The sequence below is a fragment of the Phyllostomus discolor genome, chromosome 7, assembly GCF_004126475.2.
Source record: "Phyllostomus discolor isolate MPI-MPIP mPhyDis1 chromosome 7, mPhyDis1.pri.v3, whole genome shotgun sequence".
Taxonomy (NCBI): Eukaryota; Metazoa; Chordata; class Mammalia; order Chiroptera; family Phyllostomidae; genus Phyllostomus; species Phyllostomus discolor.
In genome coordinates, this window is record NC_040909.2 from 138,593,164 (window position 1) to 138,608,368 (window position 15,205).

Here is a 15,205-nt window from a genome sequence, read left to right on the forward strand (position 1 = left end):
GGCCTTCAGGGCCAGCAGCATCTGCACCTTTATGCGCACGGGCCGCTGGGCCAAGACACTAGAAAACCCGGGGGGGGGGGGGAGCAAGTACAAGTCCTGGGGGTGGGGCCGCGGTCACGCGGAGAGGTCACTGTTATCAAATCGCTCCTGGTCATAGACTTCGGCCACCACCTTGCGGCCTGCGAACCAGCGCCCGTTGAGCGCCTGGATGGCCTTGTGAGTCTCAGAGGCCATAGAGAACTCCACGAAGATCTTGACAATGATCTCCGCATCCTCCTCCTCGCCCTGCTTCTCCTGGTAGATGATGACGCGGTTGACAGCCCCGAACTTGCCACACTCCTCGGTCACCTCCCCCTCCAGGTCGTCGTCGATGTCCTTGGGGTCCACCATGTTGCGCAGCACCATCACTGTAGACTGGGGTGGGGAGGACAGCTGAGCGCTGGGGCAGCCAGACCACACCCCCGCCCCCAGCCAGCGCACCCCGCCGCCCACCTCCTGCTTGCGGAGCAGCTTCTGCATGACCATGTGGCGGGCACTGCTGCCCGAGATGCTCATGTGCTCCTGCTCACTCAGCATCTCTGGCCGCTCTGACTCCGGAAACAGCTCCTCCTCCTCCTTCTCCTTCTTGGGCTCCAGGAGACCCAGCGTCGGAGGGCTGGCGAGGATGGGGTTGACCACTCCCACAGAGGGGATGGTGACCGGAATGGGAGGCCGAGCCGGGGTCACACCTGCAGCAAACCCACCAGGTCCACCAGTGACCTCCGTCCTTCTCAGGGAGGAGCGCTCAACCTCAGCTGGCCTGCCCTGGGTGCAGCGGGCTAGGCCTGGAGTTTGCAGGGCAGCAAACTGAGGGCGGCTGGAGGCAGCAGCCCAGAGAGGAGCAGGGGAAGGAGGGAAGCCTTGGCCCACCCAGGCTCACCTGTGATGACTCCTGGGGCCTGGGCAGCCATGACTGCCTGGGGCAAAGCCCCCAGGGGCTGAGCCAGAGTCAGTGCAGGGGACACCAGTCCGGGAGTGGCCAGGGTACCCAGCACCGCTGCTCCAGCCACTGCTTCCTGCAACCCAAGAGGCCACCACTTTCAGCCCCCAGTCCGGCTGCCTCCACTCTACCACCCGGAGAGCCAGTCCGTCCCCAAAGCACTGGGGGCCTGTTGCCCAGGATGGAACCCACACAACTGCACCAGCCCTCACCTGAGCTGTAATCTTGGCTGTGGCTGCAGCTGCGGCCACAGCAGCAGCTGGCGGGAGGCCTCCAGGTGTGGCAGGTGTAAGCAGGGGCATGGGGGGTGTGACAGCCTTGCCCACCCGCAAATACTGGCCACCCAGGTCAAAGAGGTTCATGGAGGACACGGCATCCTGAGACGACTGGGCCTTCTCATACTCTGCAGGGCAGGAGCAGCAGTGAGGGCCGGCCACGGTGCGGGCTGGGCCTCGGCCCCGGCCCTGCCTCAGCCTCCCCAAGCTCACCAATGAAGCCATAGCCCTTGTGCTTGCCGGTTGTGGGGTCCCGGGCCAGCGTGCAAGACTTGATCTTGCCGAAGGCCTCAAACACACTCTTGATGTCGTCGTCCGAGAGGTCCTGGTGCACGGAGGCCACGTAGATTCGGTTGAAGGCACGCGCCTCCTCAGCCAGCTGGTCTATGATTGGCTGGGCCTGCCCTATGTTGCTGGGCCTGCCCACCTAGGGGAGAGGCAGGAGATCAACAGCCCCCCAGTCAGCCCAGGCGTGGCCACTTCCTGCCTCCGGAGGGGGGCTGCGTCTCCTGGGCAGCTACACGGAGCATGCCACGCACCAGCCCTCAGACCTGCCGTCCCAGTCCTCACCTTGATGTTCCTGCCACCCAGCATCACCGAGTTCATCTGCTCCAGGGCCAGCTGCGCAGCTTCTGGGACCTCGTACTCCACAAAGGCGAAGCCCTGGACACAGGGGCACACTGTCAGGCCCGGAGAGCCCCCGGCCGGGGGTGGGGCAGGGCGGAACGAATCTCACCTTGTGCTTCATGGTGACGGAGTCCCAGGACATGTCAATGCTCTTGATGGGCCCAAAGGGGGCAAAGGCCTGGCGAATGGTGTCCTCACCCAGCTCATAGTAGATGGAGCCCACGTAGACCCGGCACATGATGGCCAGTGCCCGCTGCCGCTGAGCTGCCATCTGGAGCAGGACACAAGGGGAGAGAGTGCCACTGGCTTGTGACGGGGTGGCAGGAGGCCGGGCAGCCCGCTTCCCTCCAGGCCCACCCACGCAGCACCCTTGTGGCAAGGGCTCCCCACGCAGCAGCATGGTGCAGGCTCAGCCCTTGTAGACAGGGCGGTGAGGGTCAGCAGGACCCTACCCCCAGGAAGGAAGACCAGGCCCAAAGGCAGGACACGGACGCACCCGGGCCCGTCCAGGCCCTGGACAGACCGGCAGCAAAGCTGACAGGTGGTTGGGAGGCAGGGCTGCGTGCCCTCCCACTCAGCCCACCCCTCCAGTCTGGAGGCCAGGAGCCTGGGCCGGGTGGGAGACCCTCCCAGGGTCCTGACCAAGTGTTCCGGCAGAAGAGGGAAGGGGAATCGTCCAACCAGAGGGACCCACTGGTACGGAGGCAAGAGGGGGGACAGAAGACAGGGCAGCTACTGCCCAGAAGAGACCCCGGGGGAGGTCGGGAGCCCAGACGGGGGCTCCCTGCAGAAAGAAGGAGGAACAGCTGCTTGTGCAGGGCCAGCTCAGGCAGGGGCTCCGCGGTCTCAAGAGCCCTGTGCCTGACCCCTCACAAGGAAGAACTGCCGGAGCCCACACCCGCAACCTGCAGGGCCCGGCCCGGGGGCACTCGGAGGTGACAGGCCCGGCGGGCCCACGGCAGACACTGCCTCTGCGCTGGGGAGCTGGCCCATCGTGCTCAGCGACCGCCCCAGCCCTCAGGGAAGGGGCTCCCCTCCCTGCCACCTCACACACAACGTGCCAGGCGGGGGGCGCCCACAGCCGCACGCGGTGGGCCGGCAGGAGGAGCTGGGCCCAGGGAAGAGGCCACAGGCCCAGGCCAGACAGAGATGACAGGGCCCCGGCTCTACCCCTCCACCAGCAGGGCCCCTCGCCCTCATACGGGGCCCGTTTCCTTCTTCAGACACCAGCGAGGTAGGGGCAGGCTGGGCCTCCCCTCCCTGAAGGAGGGGTCTTAAAAATGGCCCATAGCTCCCCCAAAGTAGGAATTCCCCCCAAATGGACTCCCTCCTCACACTGGGCTCTCAATAAATAGGCCTTAGGCTCCTGGTTGAGACCAAGGACCCCAAAAGTGGAACCATGTCCCCTCCCATACTAGGTAGCTGAGACGGGAGACCACCTGCCCCTCAGGTCAAAGTTCCCCAAGAAAGAACACGCCCCTCTTCAGTGGGAGCTGCCCAGGAGCAGGTGGGCCGTGAGCCCTCTCCCGACGTCTCCCCGCAGACAGACGCCTCCCAGAGGGGACACCAGGTCTGCCTGGCCCTGGAGCACAGAACCTCGTCACCCCGTGAGAGCGGCAGGCCCGGGGACAGCTCCAGGAGAAAAGGCCATGTTCCCAGAAGGGTCCCTGGCCTCCTCGGCCTGCCTCTGGGGGATGAAAGGGTCTCCTTCCCAGGCTCCTGCACGTGGCGGCCGAGGCCACGGCCACAGCCACCGCCTCCTCCCTGGCCCATTTTGGCCGTGGTCTCTACCCCTCATTCACAGCCAGGCCCAAGGCCCAAGGCCCAAGCTCTTGCCCTTCCCTCTCTCACTTGCTCGGGTCCCCCAGCCCCCCCGCCCCCGTCCATCCGTCCCCCCTCCAGGGTCTCACAGGGCCATGAGTTAGGACCCTTCTTTCCTCGGGGCCTGACCCCCACCCAAGAGCCGGCAGCCTGGAGACTGGCGGAGCTGGGGGCCTGGGTGGTGCGCGCCGTGCGTGCAGGCGGGCCTGGCGTGGGCAGCTACCCTCCTGGCCGGCTGCCCTCCGCAGTTACCTGGCCCTCAGAGCAGATGGAGGCCTCCCCGGGGCGGTCCCAGGTGGGTGCCCGCCCACACCACTGGCCCCGCCACGCCTGGCGCTCTGCTGCGCTCGTCCGAGCTGGCGGGCAGGGCCGGCTCGGGGAGTAAGGTCCCCAGCACGTGGCCGCACTGCCCCCCTCTAGCCCTGACTAAGGACATGAGCCCCGGAAGAAGTGAGCATTTCTATTGACCGATTGCAAAGGTGAGAGAGGATCTCCAAAGCCCATTGTCACTGCTGCCATCTGAAAGACAGTAAAGACAGAGTTCAGTCTGTTGGAGCCGAGCAGTCTCCCGCTCTCGTCACACCTCACGCAGACAGCGGCCAGGCCCGGAGTCCCCGCCCTGCCGGGAGGCCCGCCTGCCTTCCCACACGGCCGGTCAGTGGCGGCCGCTGGCACCTGCCCGGGGGGCCTCAGAGCCCCAGGTGCCTCACCCCGGAGCCTGGTCGGCCGGGGCGAAGGAAGGGAGAGGGAGGGAGAGGAGGAGGGGCGCGCACGAGCAGGGGGCGCGACCAGGGCGTTACCTGGCAGCGTGCCTGTCTGGGGCTGGGCAGGGGGCAGGGGCTCAAGGCCCAGGCACCTGTCGGCCTCGCCTGGCCTCACCGCAGCTTCTGGCCGCAGGTCTACAGCAGGGCCCTACGTCGGCCCCCCAGCCTGTCCTCTCGGTCCTGGGCCCCAGCCCAGGTGGTCTGGACTCACTGCAGGGGTGGGGCCTGACCGCTCTCAGCCGAGGCCGTGGGGACTGGGAGACACGCGCCCCCCAGGCTGCACCATCGCCTGTGCGGCCGGGGGGCGGGGGGGCAACCTGAGGCGACAGTCTGGAGTCCGAGAAGAGGAGCTGGCTGGGGGAGCGGGCAGAGGCACAGAGGAGGGGCGGGGAGGGGCTGTGGGTGCTCAACAGGCAGGTAAGGCTGAGCCACTGGTGGCTCGGGGAGGAACCCAGGCGTCCCAAGAAGGAGTCCTTGAGAAACTGAGAACCACGACACCTGGTGGGGACGGCCGCAGGCGCAGGAGGAGGAAGAGAAGGAAGAGGCGGTGGGGAGGGGTGGCGAGGGCGGGTGGCGGCTCACCTGCAGGTTGGTGAGCTGCTGCTGCTGGTGTGCGATGGTCTGCTTCACCAGCACGCTCTTGATGCTCTGCTCCATGGCGTACTTCTTGGCCTGCGAGAGAAGGTGGTGAGGAGCACTGGGGGGCCCGGCCTGTGGGGCGACGGGCCTTCTCCCACCGCCCCCCAGCTCCTCGTGCCCGGGTGTCCCGGGAGGTACACTCTCACCTTCTGGAGGGCCTCCTGTTGCTCGGGCGTCAGGGGAGGCAGGCCCAGCTTTGCGGCTGTGTTCTGCCCGTTCTCCATCTTGATGGAGTCTGTCCCCTAGTGGGGGAGCAGGGAGACCGTCAACCTGTGGAGCCGGGAGGCCTGCTCCACCCGTCTTCCCGCCCCTCCTTGGGGACAGACGGACCCTGGCACACGCTCGCCTCGATGGCCTAGAGGCTGGTCTCCCCCAGGACCTGTGACCAGGACACACGCTGTGGCAGGCAGGCACCTCGGGGCCCTCGGCCACACCGGAGCAGCTGCAGGGCCCAGGCCACAACAGCCTCCACAGGAACCACCAAGACAGGTGGCAAGTAGCAGGTGGAACCACCAGGCCTTGTGGCCAGTCTGACCTCACAACCTCTGTCTCATGCTTCGCAAGAGCAAAGCCTAGCTGGCCCCCAAGAGGAGGGGAGGGGCCAGGGCTCGGGAGGGTCCAGGGGTCCTCACTCCAACTGCCACCTTGTTGTGGTTGCAGATGGCCAAACTCAGCTTCCCTGCTGGGGAGGAGTGCCAGGGACCACTGAAGGAGCAGTGGGAAGCCTCCCGCCCCATGCAGCACTCCACCCCCCACCCCTGCACGCTGTGCACACCACCCAGAGAGCCCGAGATGCTCTCCCAGGAGACGCAGCCCCAAAAAGGGCTCTAGCCCCTCCACCGAACACCTCCCCGGTTATGTTCAGCCTCCTGGAAGGAGAGGCCAGGAGCGGACCAGCCATGGGGGGACAGAGGGACCGGACACCCAGCAGAGTCCTTGCCAGGCGCTGCATTGGGAGGGGCGGTCACAGCCCGCCGCAGAGCAGAGGGCTCCCAGAGCCGCGCACACAGAGCACAGCCGCCAGACCGCAGGGCGTGTGGGTGCTGGGTGCAAGGGCACACCTGCCTGTCTGCCAGCTCAGGGGCCGAGGCTGCCCGGGGACTGCAAGGAGAGGCCACCAGCAGCTCCTCCAGAGGGGGCGTTCTGCAGCCCCTCGCACGCAGCCTCGGGGGGGACAGCGGAGAGGAGACGCAGGCCCCCAGTGCAGGAGTGATGACGGGCAAAGGTAGAGAGGGGCCGGCTGACCCAACCCCCCACTGCCGCCATCCTGACCAGCACAGAGTGAAAGGGGGGGAGGCCCCCCCCCCCAGTCTGGCCCCTGGAGCTTTGTGCTCTCCACCCTCCCTGCTGGCCCCAAGCCCAGCTCTCCTCAGTGGGAGAGAGGCCCCGAAAGCCAGGAGCTGCACACTAGAGCAGGCTGTCACCATGGTCAGCAATGCCAACCCCCCCTCAGCCCCTTAGAAACTTTTCAATCTCCTCTTTGTCTTGGTAAACAAAAGGCTCTTCTCCCACGACCGATGGCCGACTGCACAGCCGGCCAGGACCAGGGAGGGCTGGGCCAAGGGACGCCCTGGCCCCCTCGCCCGTCACCGCTGCAGCCCCCACAACTTCCCAGGATCCAGGCCACACACCTCAGCCCTTGCATGATTGTGCCTGGACCCAGAGGAGGGCCCAGCCCCCAAGGCCCACTTGCTGAAGCCCCCTGGAGCCCCCGGAGGCAGGCGCTGCCGTGGCGAAGCACAAAGAGCCCCATCACCCAGCAACAACAGGCCCACTCCCCGCACCCCCCCCCCCGGCCGACACTGCCGAGGGCCAGGCGCCGGAGCAGGACAGGGTCCGCCCACACCCACCCTGACGCCCAGAACCCGCCTCGCCTCGCGCTCTGCCCAGCACGTCGCGCTCCTCCACCACTTTGCTCAGACCCGAGGTCTGGCACGAGAGTGTGTGCTGCTGGCTCTCAACAACACTCTGCGGCATAACACCGATGGCCCAGGGCTCACTCGGCTCAAGGCCAGCCCCCCCGACCATCCTCGCCCTCTGCCTGGCACCTGGACACTCTCAAAGCTGCGACCCACCAAAGAAGCAGGTGGACGCTGAGGGGAGAGGCAGGGACAAGGAAGCCGGAGCCAGGCCTGGGGGCGGGCAGGACAGGCGCTCCTGCCCAGAAGGCAAAGAAGAGTGCCCGTGGCCCCACCCGGCCGGCCCCCAGCCGGCTCTCTCTGGGAACAGGGACACACAGCAGGCGGGCGGGCAGGCGGGTGGACAGGCGGGCCTGAGGGCGAAGATGCTTAAGGTCAGTACCTGTGGCGGTTTCCATTTGTCTCCCGCTGCCACCACTGCCGCCGCCGCCGGCTCGGACCCCCCTCCTTGCTGGCCATTGACCTGCTGCAGGCAGGAAGGAGATGCTGTAACGGACAGTCACGAGACCCACCCACCCAGGCCCTCGCGTCGTCCCTGGCTAGGCTCCGCTCCCCACTGACCAGCGAAGGAGGCCGGGCAGGGGCACAGGAAGGGACCAGCTCTGGCTCGGCCCCTGAATGTCTCTGTCTTTAAATTAAACTGAACTTTACTTATTGACTTTGGACAGAGAGAAACACTGATTTGCTTTGCCACTGATCCCTGCACGCACTGGCTGATTCTCGTACGTGCCCTGACTGGGGACTGAACCTCAGCCTTGTAGTATGGGGATGAGACTCGAACTGAGTGAGCGACCCGGTCAGGGCGCCCCTGACCGTTTCTGTCCCTGCCCCACGCCCCCACCCATCGCTCTAGCACACCCGCAGCCGCCCAGGGCCTGGTGGAACTGGGGCGGCCCCTGGACGGCGGCAGGTCCCCAGAGGACACAGGGCAGAGAGCCCAGGAAGGGCAGTCTCCGGCAGGTCTAGAGTGGCCCTCTGGCCACCCAGCTGAGGTCCCAAGGTCAGTTCCTCCCCCGCCATCCAGGGCCCAGGCCCCTCCAGGAGACACCTCTGGGGAGGGCCACCCTCTGAATGGCCGGGCCAAGCAGGTGGTCTGCTCATGCGGGCGCTCCCAGAGCAGTGACACCGTCCAGGGCTCTAACTCCAAAGAGGGCACCTGGGAGCGTGGTCACACCCCAACCTGCACCCGAAGGGGTCACAGAGCACTGCTAGGCACCGTGGAGGAAGGAGCTGTTCCCCACGTGCGTTAGCAGGGCGGCGGGGCAAAGGCAGCCCGGGCCAGGAGGCAGGCCCCGTCACGGGGCCCCAACACCCCCACCTCCATCTCTGAGGCCGCACAGCAGGGACCAAGAGCCGAGTGCACACACCCAGTACTTCCCAGCCCAAGGACGAGGCCCGCAGATATACCGGAGCAGAGGGACAGCCAGGCCCACCCTCGGGAGCCCTGGGCACAACCGATGCCAGAGGCTGGGGTGACTCAGCCAGAGCACATTTCGGGCTCCCCAGCCCCCAGGGAGGGGCAGCGGCACGAGCCCGGCTGCGCTGCAGACACGGCAGCGGGCACCGGCGCGGCGCCCGTCCCAGCCGTGCACCTGGCCTGGGCTGCTCTGAACTCGGTGCCACCGCTGCTTCGAAACGGTGCCCGAGCGTCAAAGGAGAGGGGAGCCCCTGACAGGGGCCCACCCGTGGGCGCACAGCAGCTGGACACGGGGTCAGTCGGACCTGGCGGCCCCGGAGCGGAGGCTGCCCCTCTAGGCCACAGCAAGGGAGCTCTCCGGCCTCTCGGACCCGCAGCAGGGCTGGCCGGAGGGCACGTGTGCACGCGACTCCTGCTCTCCCCCGGTGCCGTGACGGCCGACACGGGGACAGGACAGGGCTGGGGCAGAGGGCTCACAGTGGGGCCACCGCGCTGTACGGCTCACACTAACACAAAGCAGTGCTGAGTGGGAACCGTGACTGAAAAATAAAAGAAAAAAATTAAAAACAAAAACAAAAACAAAGTGCCTTTGTGTATGTGTATATAAAAGTGTATCTTTCGTGATCACAAGTCAACGAATGTGGTCCTGGTGGTTACACTCCAACCACATACAGCTATTTCATCATTGCTCAGGTATGTTCCAGTTACACATATTACAGGTAAACTGAGTGTCAATGAGGAGGAAAAAGATGGAATAAAAGAAAAGACTTTCTGGGAGAAGTCAGACCACGAGGGCCTCGACCAGGACACCCCACCTGGTCCAGGGCGGACACTGAGAGCCTGGAGGAGATGTCATTTATCACCACAGCTAGTCACGCACTGTCATCCTCTGGCAATGAACCCAGAGGGCTTCGACCCCGGCACCGGACAGCAGCGCCTTGAGGGGGTGAGAACCCCCTCCAGGGGCAGTGCAGCCCCAGGGCTCCGGGACCCAGCCCCCAGCCCTGCCACTGGTCCGCAGTCCAGGCTAACGAGGGTTCCTTCCACCCGAACACCAACCAGGGAGAGCAGCTCCTCGAGGCCTGCAGGCCGCAGGCCCTGGACACGGGCCTGTCTCCAAGGGCCGGGGGGACAGTCGGGGCTGCTCCGCGTGTGTGACGTGCTTACGGAAGTCCCTGGCCACAGCGTCCCGCGTCAGAGCTCAGACAGCACCCACCGCTGCCCCCCAACCCGTCCAACCCTCACCAGCAACACGTGGGGCCTGCGGATGCGGCCCATACAGACGGGAGACAGGGGGCACGCCAGCCGGCACCCCGGGCACGGTGAGCACGCACTGAGAAGAAAACCAGCACAGGCGGGGGCGACAGGGGGGCACGCCCGGCCCACAGTCGGGGCAGGGCGCTCCGTGAGGTGCCGCGCAGGCCGGGACCCGCAGCAGGAAGCAGCCATGCCCGTGGGGAGGGCGCAGCGCTCCTGCCAGGCGGAACCCAAGGACGACGGCTCCAGGCAGCAGTGCCTGGGCTGCTGTGGGAAGGGAAAATGGGGCAGACAGGCAAAGAGGCACCCTGCACCTGAAGCCCTCAGCCTGGCTGGGAAGGGGCTGTGGCCGGCTTCCGCAGCCCCAGGAGGGAGGCACGCCCGAGCAGGAGGCACTCCTGCACCTCCCCTCACAAATCACTGCCGGCCAAGTTCCGGGCCCCCCACCACGCCTCCCACTGCGCCAAAGCCAAAGCTCAAGGCGGCAACCAGAGTGGCTGCGCCCGCCCGCAGAGACCACAGGACGGGGACCAGGACAGCAGGGAAATGGCAACTCTTCCAAAAACCTGTCCGCTCCAAGGGCCGGAAGAGGAACGTGTCAGACCGCAGGCTGGACCTCACTCCCGGAGTCCAGGGCGGCTAGCCCAGGTCTCTGCAGGTCGCGTGTACCTATTGGCCCAGGCCAGCCTCCTGAGATTTGGACTGGCGGCAAACACCCCTACCGAAAACCCCAGCTCACAGGGCTCGGACTTGCTGCCCATGTCCCTCTGCGATGACCCCACCCGTCTGGTGCCCTGCCGCGGCTGAGACAGCCCCAGTTCACACCTCAGCCCCAGCACTGGGCGCTGCTCACACAGCCTCTAGCGCCCCCCAAGGCCGGGGCTTCCAGGAGCCTCAATGCCGTGCCTCAGCCTCCCTCCCCTTCACCACCCAATTCCCAACTGCTGCCCGGGAGCCACCAAGTCCTCGGCCCTCACACCTTCCCTAACTTCCCTCTCACGAGGGTCAGCCGGTCCTGTGGCGTCCACAGGAAGCAGGGCACACTGAGAGGGCAGCGAAGGGAGCTGGGGCCCCTCCCTCCCTCTCTGGGAGTCAGTGTCTGTGCCGGCAAGAAGGGCGGGTCCAGCTCCCTCCGAGGTGTCAGACCCCGCTCAGCGCCTGGCGGGGGCAGCCTAAGTACGCTCCCTGACCCTCCAACGAACCCCCATGAGCCCACCCTCTTCTGGTCACTGCATCAGATGCCTTCCCAAACAGCCCTCACCACGCCCCTCTGGGTGCAGGCCGCGGGGAGGGTGGCAGGTAAATAAAGCAATGAAGTGCTTCTGCGGGGGGTCCAGGAGCGGAGTCAGGTAGGGAGGAAAGAGGGGAAGAGGAAGGGACACGGGAGGCTCCGCCTGGGGGCGCTGTGAGTAGGGCTCCCGTCTGCGCCCCTCGCTCCCCACTGCCCTGCACGCGGCTCTCCCGGGCACCCAGTGCAAAGCGCGCTCGCTGCGTGGGAGCTGGCCTCTGGTGCCCGTCAAAGCCCGATCAGGGCCCCCTTGTGCCTGCAAGTCCTCGCACAGCGCTCGGAACAAATTACGAGAGAGCACGTCCTTCCCTTCCTGAGTGGGAACGGCAGGATGGAGTCCCTGATAGCTGGTGACCGCTTCCCCGCACACCATCAGCGGGCAGCAGGTTCTCGGCTGCGGATGCAAGGAGCCCGGGCCACCCTTCCCACGGGGCCTGATCGCGCCCCGCACGCCTCGCACTCCCCTCCACACGAGCGGCAGAAACGCCACCGTTCCCCGAAGCCCCGCCTTCCAGTCTGGGCGACAAGCGCAACCCTTCGGGAAGGAGCAACGACGGCCGCCTGGCTCCTCCCCGAGACGGCGGCTCGTGGTGGCCCCGCGGGAGCCCCGCGAAGGGGCCGGGCCCGGCGCGCTGCAAGGAACCCAAGAAGCGTCCCTGGCACTCGGCCCGCACCGCCCTCCCGCGCCCGCCGCCGGAAGTAGCCGCCTGCGGACCGGAAGCAGCGCCCGTGGGCCGGAAGCTGGGCTGCAGCCCGGCCCCCCCTTCGCTCCCGCTCCGCCTCTGCCTCACGCGACCCGGGGCCGCGGGGCCCCGCGAGCGACCGCCGCGTCCTCGGGGGTCCCTGAGTGCCCTGGTCGGGCAAACGACTCGTTCCCGCCAGCTGAGCGAAGCCCCGCGGCCGCAGGGAGCTCACTTACGAGAGCTATGGTCGCCGTCGCCATCTTGCATCCGTCGCGGCCGCTGAGCGCGCCGCACGCTCCTGCTCCCTCCGCGGTCTCGCGCGATGTAGGTGCTAGTGGAGATCTTCGGGGAAAAGAGGGAACTATCGCGATAAAAGGCCCTCTTTCCCCCCCAACGACGTGGAAGGAGAAAGGAACACGCTGCCAGGGCGGAAGGGGCGGGGCAGGCGGGAGGGGCGGGGCCGGGGCGGGGCGCTGGTGTCGCGGTCGCCCGCCCCGGGCTGAAGACTCTCGTTCTCCGTCCAGTCGATCAGCCTCGGCTGCTCCATTTCTTTTCCTCCTTCACGGAAAAACTTAGGTGCCGTCCCCCCCATCCCCGCACCCAAGAGCAGGATAGAGGTCGGCCGGGCCCCCTCCAGGGCTGAAGGAGTCCCATCCGCTCCAACGGTCGTGAGAGGTGACAAAATCGCCGTATTTCCAAGTCAAGGGGCACCTTCCAATGGGTAGTGTGTCCTCCTTTAATGGGTGACGTCTTCTCTTCCCTGGTGACTCAAAAACAACGGTGCACCTTACAGCGATGGGGTCGTGGGGTCGGCAACACGCAGTCGGAAGACATGGAACCCTCCGGAAGGGCATGCATGCCGTCCCTTAGTCACTCAGCTAACTCCTGGAGGCTCCAGACGCCCCTCCCTGGCGTGGAGCTGCCCTGGACTCGCACCGCTTGCGGCACTCAGTACCAAGACCCTGACTCTGAAGGACCCACATTTGTAATCTCCGGCCCTGGGGCCGTCAGCCCACCAACGTAAGCCCGGCTGACCCAACCAAGTGTCTTCAGCTAGACAGGCCTCTTCTCAAAGCTGAAAAAGAAATAGAGGCGTGGATAGTTAAACAGGGCAGAATGTTTCCACACCTTCCTCTCCTCCAAAATGATGGGGCAGTGGCCCTGGCGGGTGTGGCTCAGCGGATTGAGCTCTGGCCTGGGAACCGAAGCGTCACTAGTTCCATTCCCAGTCAGGGCACCCGTCTGGGTTGTGGGCCAGGTCCCCAGTAGGGGGCGCTCGAGAGGCAGCCACACGACGTTTCTCTCCCTCTCTTCCTCCCTTCCCCTCTCTATAAAAAAAATAAGATCTGTTTTAAAAAATAAAATGAAATGGTGTGGAAATGACTTGATAAAGGCAAAAAAAACCAACGCTGAAACAAGGAGGTGGAATACTGGGGAGCTGCAGGAAGGTGGACAGTAGTGGGGGCTTTAGGGGGGCTGCTGTGGTGCCAAGGGGCCATGAGCGCAAGTGCAGTTGGTAAAGGAGGAGGCCCCAGACCTGTGCGCCCCCCCGGCAGTGGCAGGGAGGCGAGCCCAGGTGGAGGAGGCCCGAGGGCTGGCCGCGGCGGCAGCTCCCGCTGTGAAGGCGCAGGGGTGAGTGGGGCCCCTGCCCTTTCACCCTCCGCCCGCAGGCCCTGGCTGTGAGTCTGCCCCCCAGCACGTGCCACTAGGACCCTCAGAGAGGAGCGCTCCTCTGCGTCGGGTCCAAGCTCAGAAGAGAAGACTGACGGCTGCACAGGGTGCGGGGTGCTCAGGGGACTGGCCCGGCTGGGCCCCTGGTGTCCGCTCACCACCCAGCAAGTCCCTGGGCCAAGATCATCTCACGCTTGCTTTTTCCTCACTGATTTCCCCAGGTTCCCCCTGCCTCTCTCTGTCTCTCTCTGCCTCTGTCTCTTTGAGTCCTCACCTAAGGATAGGTGTACTGATTTTAGATAGAAAAAGGAAAGGGAAAGAAACATCAGTGTGGGAGACAAACATCCATCAGCTGCCTCCCATCCGTGCCCTGACCAGGAATCGAACCTGCAATCTTGTGGTGGATGAGACGATGCTCCAACCAACTGAGCCACTTGGCCAGGGATCCTCTCACTCTTCAGTGCAACTGGGCAGCCTAGGATCACCCACGCCTGAGGAAAAAGGAGAAGACAAAGGAAAGAGACTCAGAAGGAACAAAGACAAAAAAAGCAAGAAGAAAAGCTAAAATTATATCCTTAGCGATAGGGGAGAGGATGTTGGATCCAAAAACAAGAACTAGAGGCTATAAAGAAAGATCATTCAGCAAATGAGAACACGAACTTGCAAATGAAAAATATGAGAGGAAAATGAACAATTCAACAGAAGGGTTGAAAGATAAAGCTGAAATCTTTCAGAATATATAGCTACGAAACCAGACAGCCAGCAGACAGAAAATGTGGTTGTCATCCAGCCGGTCAGTGCTGTCCAGTGCTTAGACCTGGCCAGGCACCTCTGGCCTCCAAGTGGGGTGACAGATGATGGGGCGGGGGCTGGGATTTGCTTTCTTCCCCCATGGGTTGTGTGGGGGCCACAAGCACCCCACAGGTGGCAGCTTCACTTGTGACACTGATACGTAATGGTGGCATTCAGAGTGCCTCTGTGTGGCTGAGCACCATTCTCATTACACACTTCACCTTGTGTGACCTTGAGAACAAGCTGTGGAATGGGTGCTATTATTGTCCCCATTTTCACAGGTGAGAGTGTGCAGGTGCTGACCAGTGTCACGTGGCAGGAAGCAGAGGGCGCCAGGTCTGGGCCCAGACCACCTGCGACGGCCCCTCTCAGCAGCCAGGCCCCGCCTCCAGGTGACGGGAGTTCCAGGAACGGAGGAGAGGGAGCCATCCACAAAACCCGTGTAGAGAAATAGCGTCCAGAGCCGTAGGGTTGGGGTCTCTGGACAACTGACGGAAGGGGCCTGCACCAAGACATGTCGCTGGGAACTTCCACAGCACAGGTCCAAGAGAAGATGGAGAGACAGAGAGAGAGTGAGACAGAGAGAGAGAGAGAGAACGGACGAAAGGTCAGAACTCAGAAAGGCACCGAGTTCTTGGGATGAGAAGAAAACGACACCTTCCACGTCCTGAGCAGAAAGGACCTTCGGCCTCGCCCGACTTTTGTGCCCGGTCACACGGACAAGCAGGCGAAGACCCCACAACTTTCCATGCGTCCTCTCCCGGGAAGCTCAGAGGGTGTTCTTCCTCCAACGGGGCAACAAGGGAAGGGGGAAGCATGGGGCTCAGAGACCCCTGGAGCCCCAGGACGCTGGGGAAGGGGGACCCCGTGCTGACAGCTGTGCCGGGGGCTCCAGACAAGCAGCCCGGGGCGGAGTGGCCATGGTGGGGGATCTGGGAGAAGGTGACACCGAGCGGGCACGTATGCGGCAAACCCCAGGTACTGAGAAGTCCATCCTTCTGCAGGAGGATGTGAGGATGCATTGAGACATGTATAGAAAACTATTTAAACCTCCAAAAAGGCAATTATTAACT

At 64.7% G+C, this 15,205-nt stretch overlaps 1 protein-coding gene across 6 annotated transcripts; it reads right to left on the reverse strand.

Moving 5' to 3' along the window:
- PUF60 (poly(U) binding splicing factor 60) lies at positions 1-12,036 on the reverse strand. Of its 6 annotated transcripts, none has more exons than XM_028533733.2 (12): positions 11,906-12,036; positions 7,407-7,490; positions 5,252-5,347; positions 5,049-5,138; positions 4,171-4,221; positions 1,991-2,152; positions 1,825-1,917; positions 1,468-1,681; positions 1,192-1,382; positions 920-1,055; positions 493-728; positions 1-414 (listed from the first exon to the last, which is right to left on the reverse strand). In XM_028533733.2, the coding sequence occupies exons 1-12, from the start codon at positions 11,927-11,929 to the stop codon at positions 115-117; spliced, it is 1,677 nt and encodes a 558-aa protein (XP_028389534.1). In that variant the 5' UTR covers positions 11,930-12,036; the 3' UTR covers positions 1-114. The 6 variants fall into 6 exon arrangements, with proteins under 6 accessions (XP_028389534.1, XP_028389535.1, XP_028389531.1 ...); XM_028533728.2 differs by having other exon boundaries at positions 10-414; positions 7,407-7,487; positions 11,906-12,025; XM_028533734.2 differs by lacking the exon at positions 4,171-4,221 and having other exon boundaries at positions 5-414.
- Positions 12,037-15,205: the final 3,169 nt, after the last annotated feature.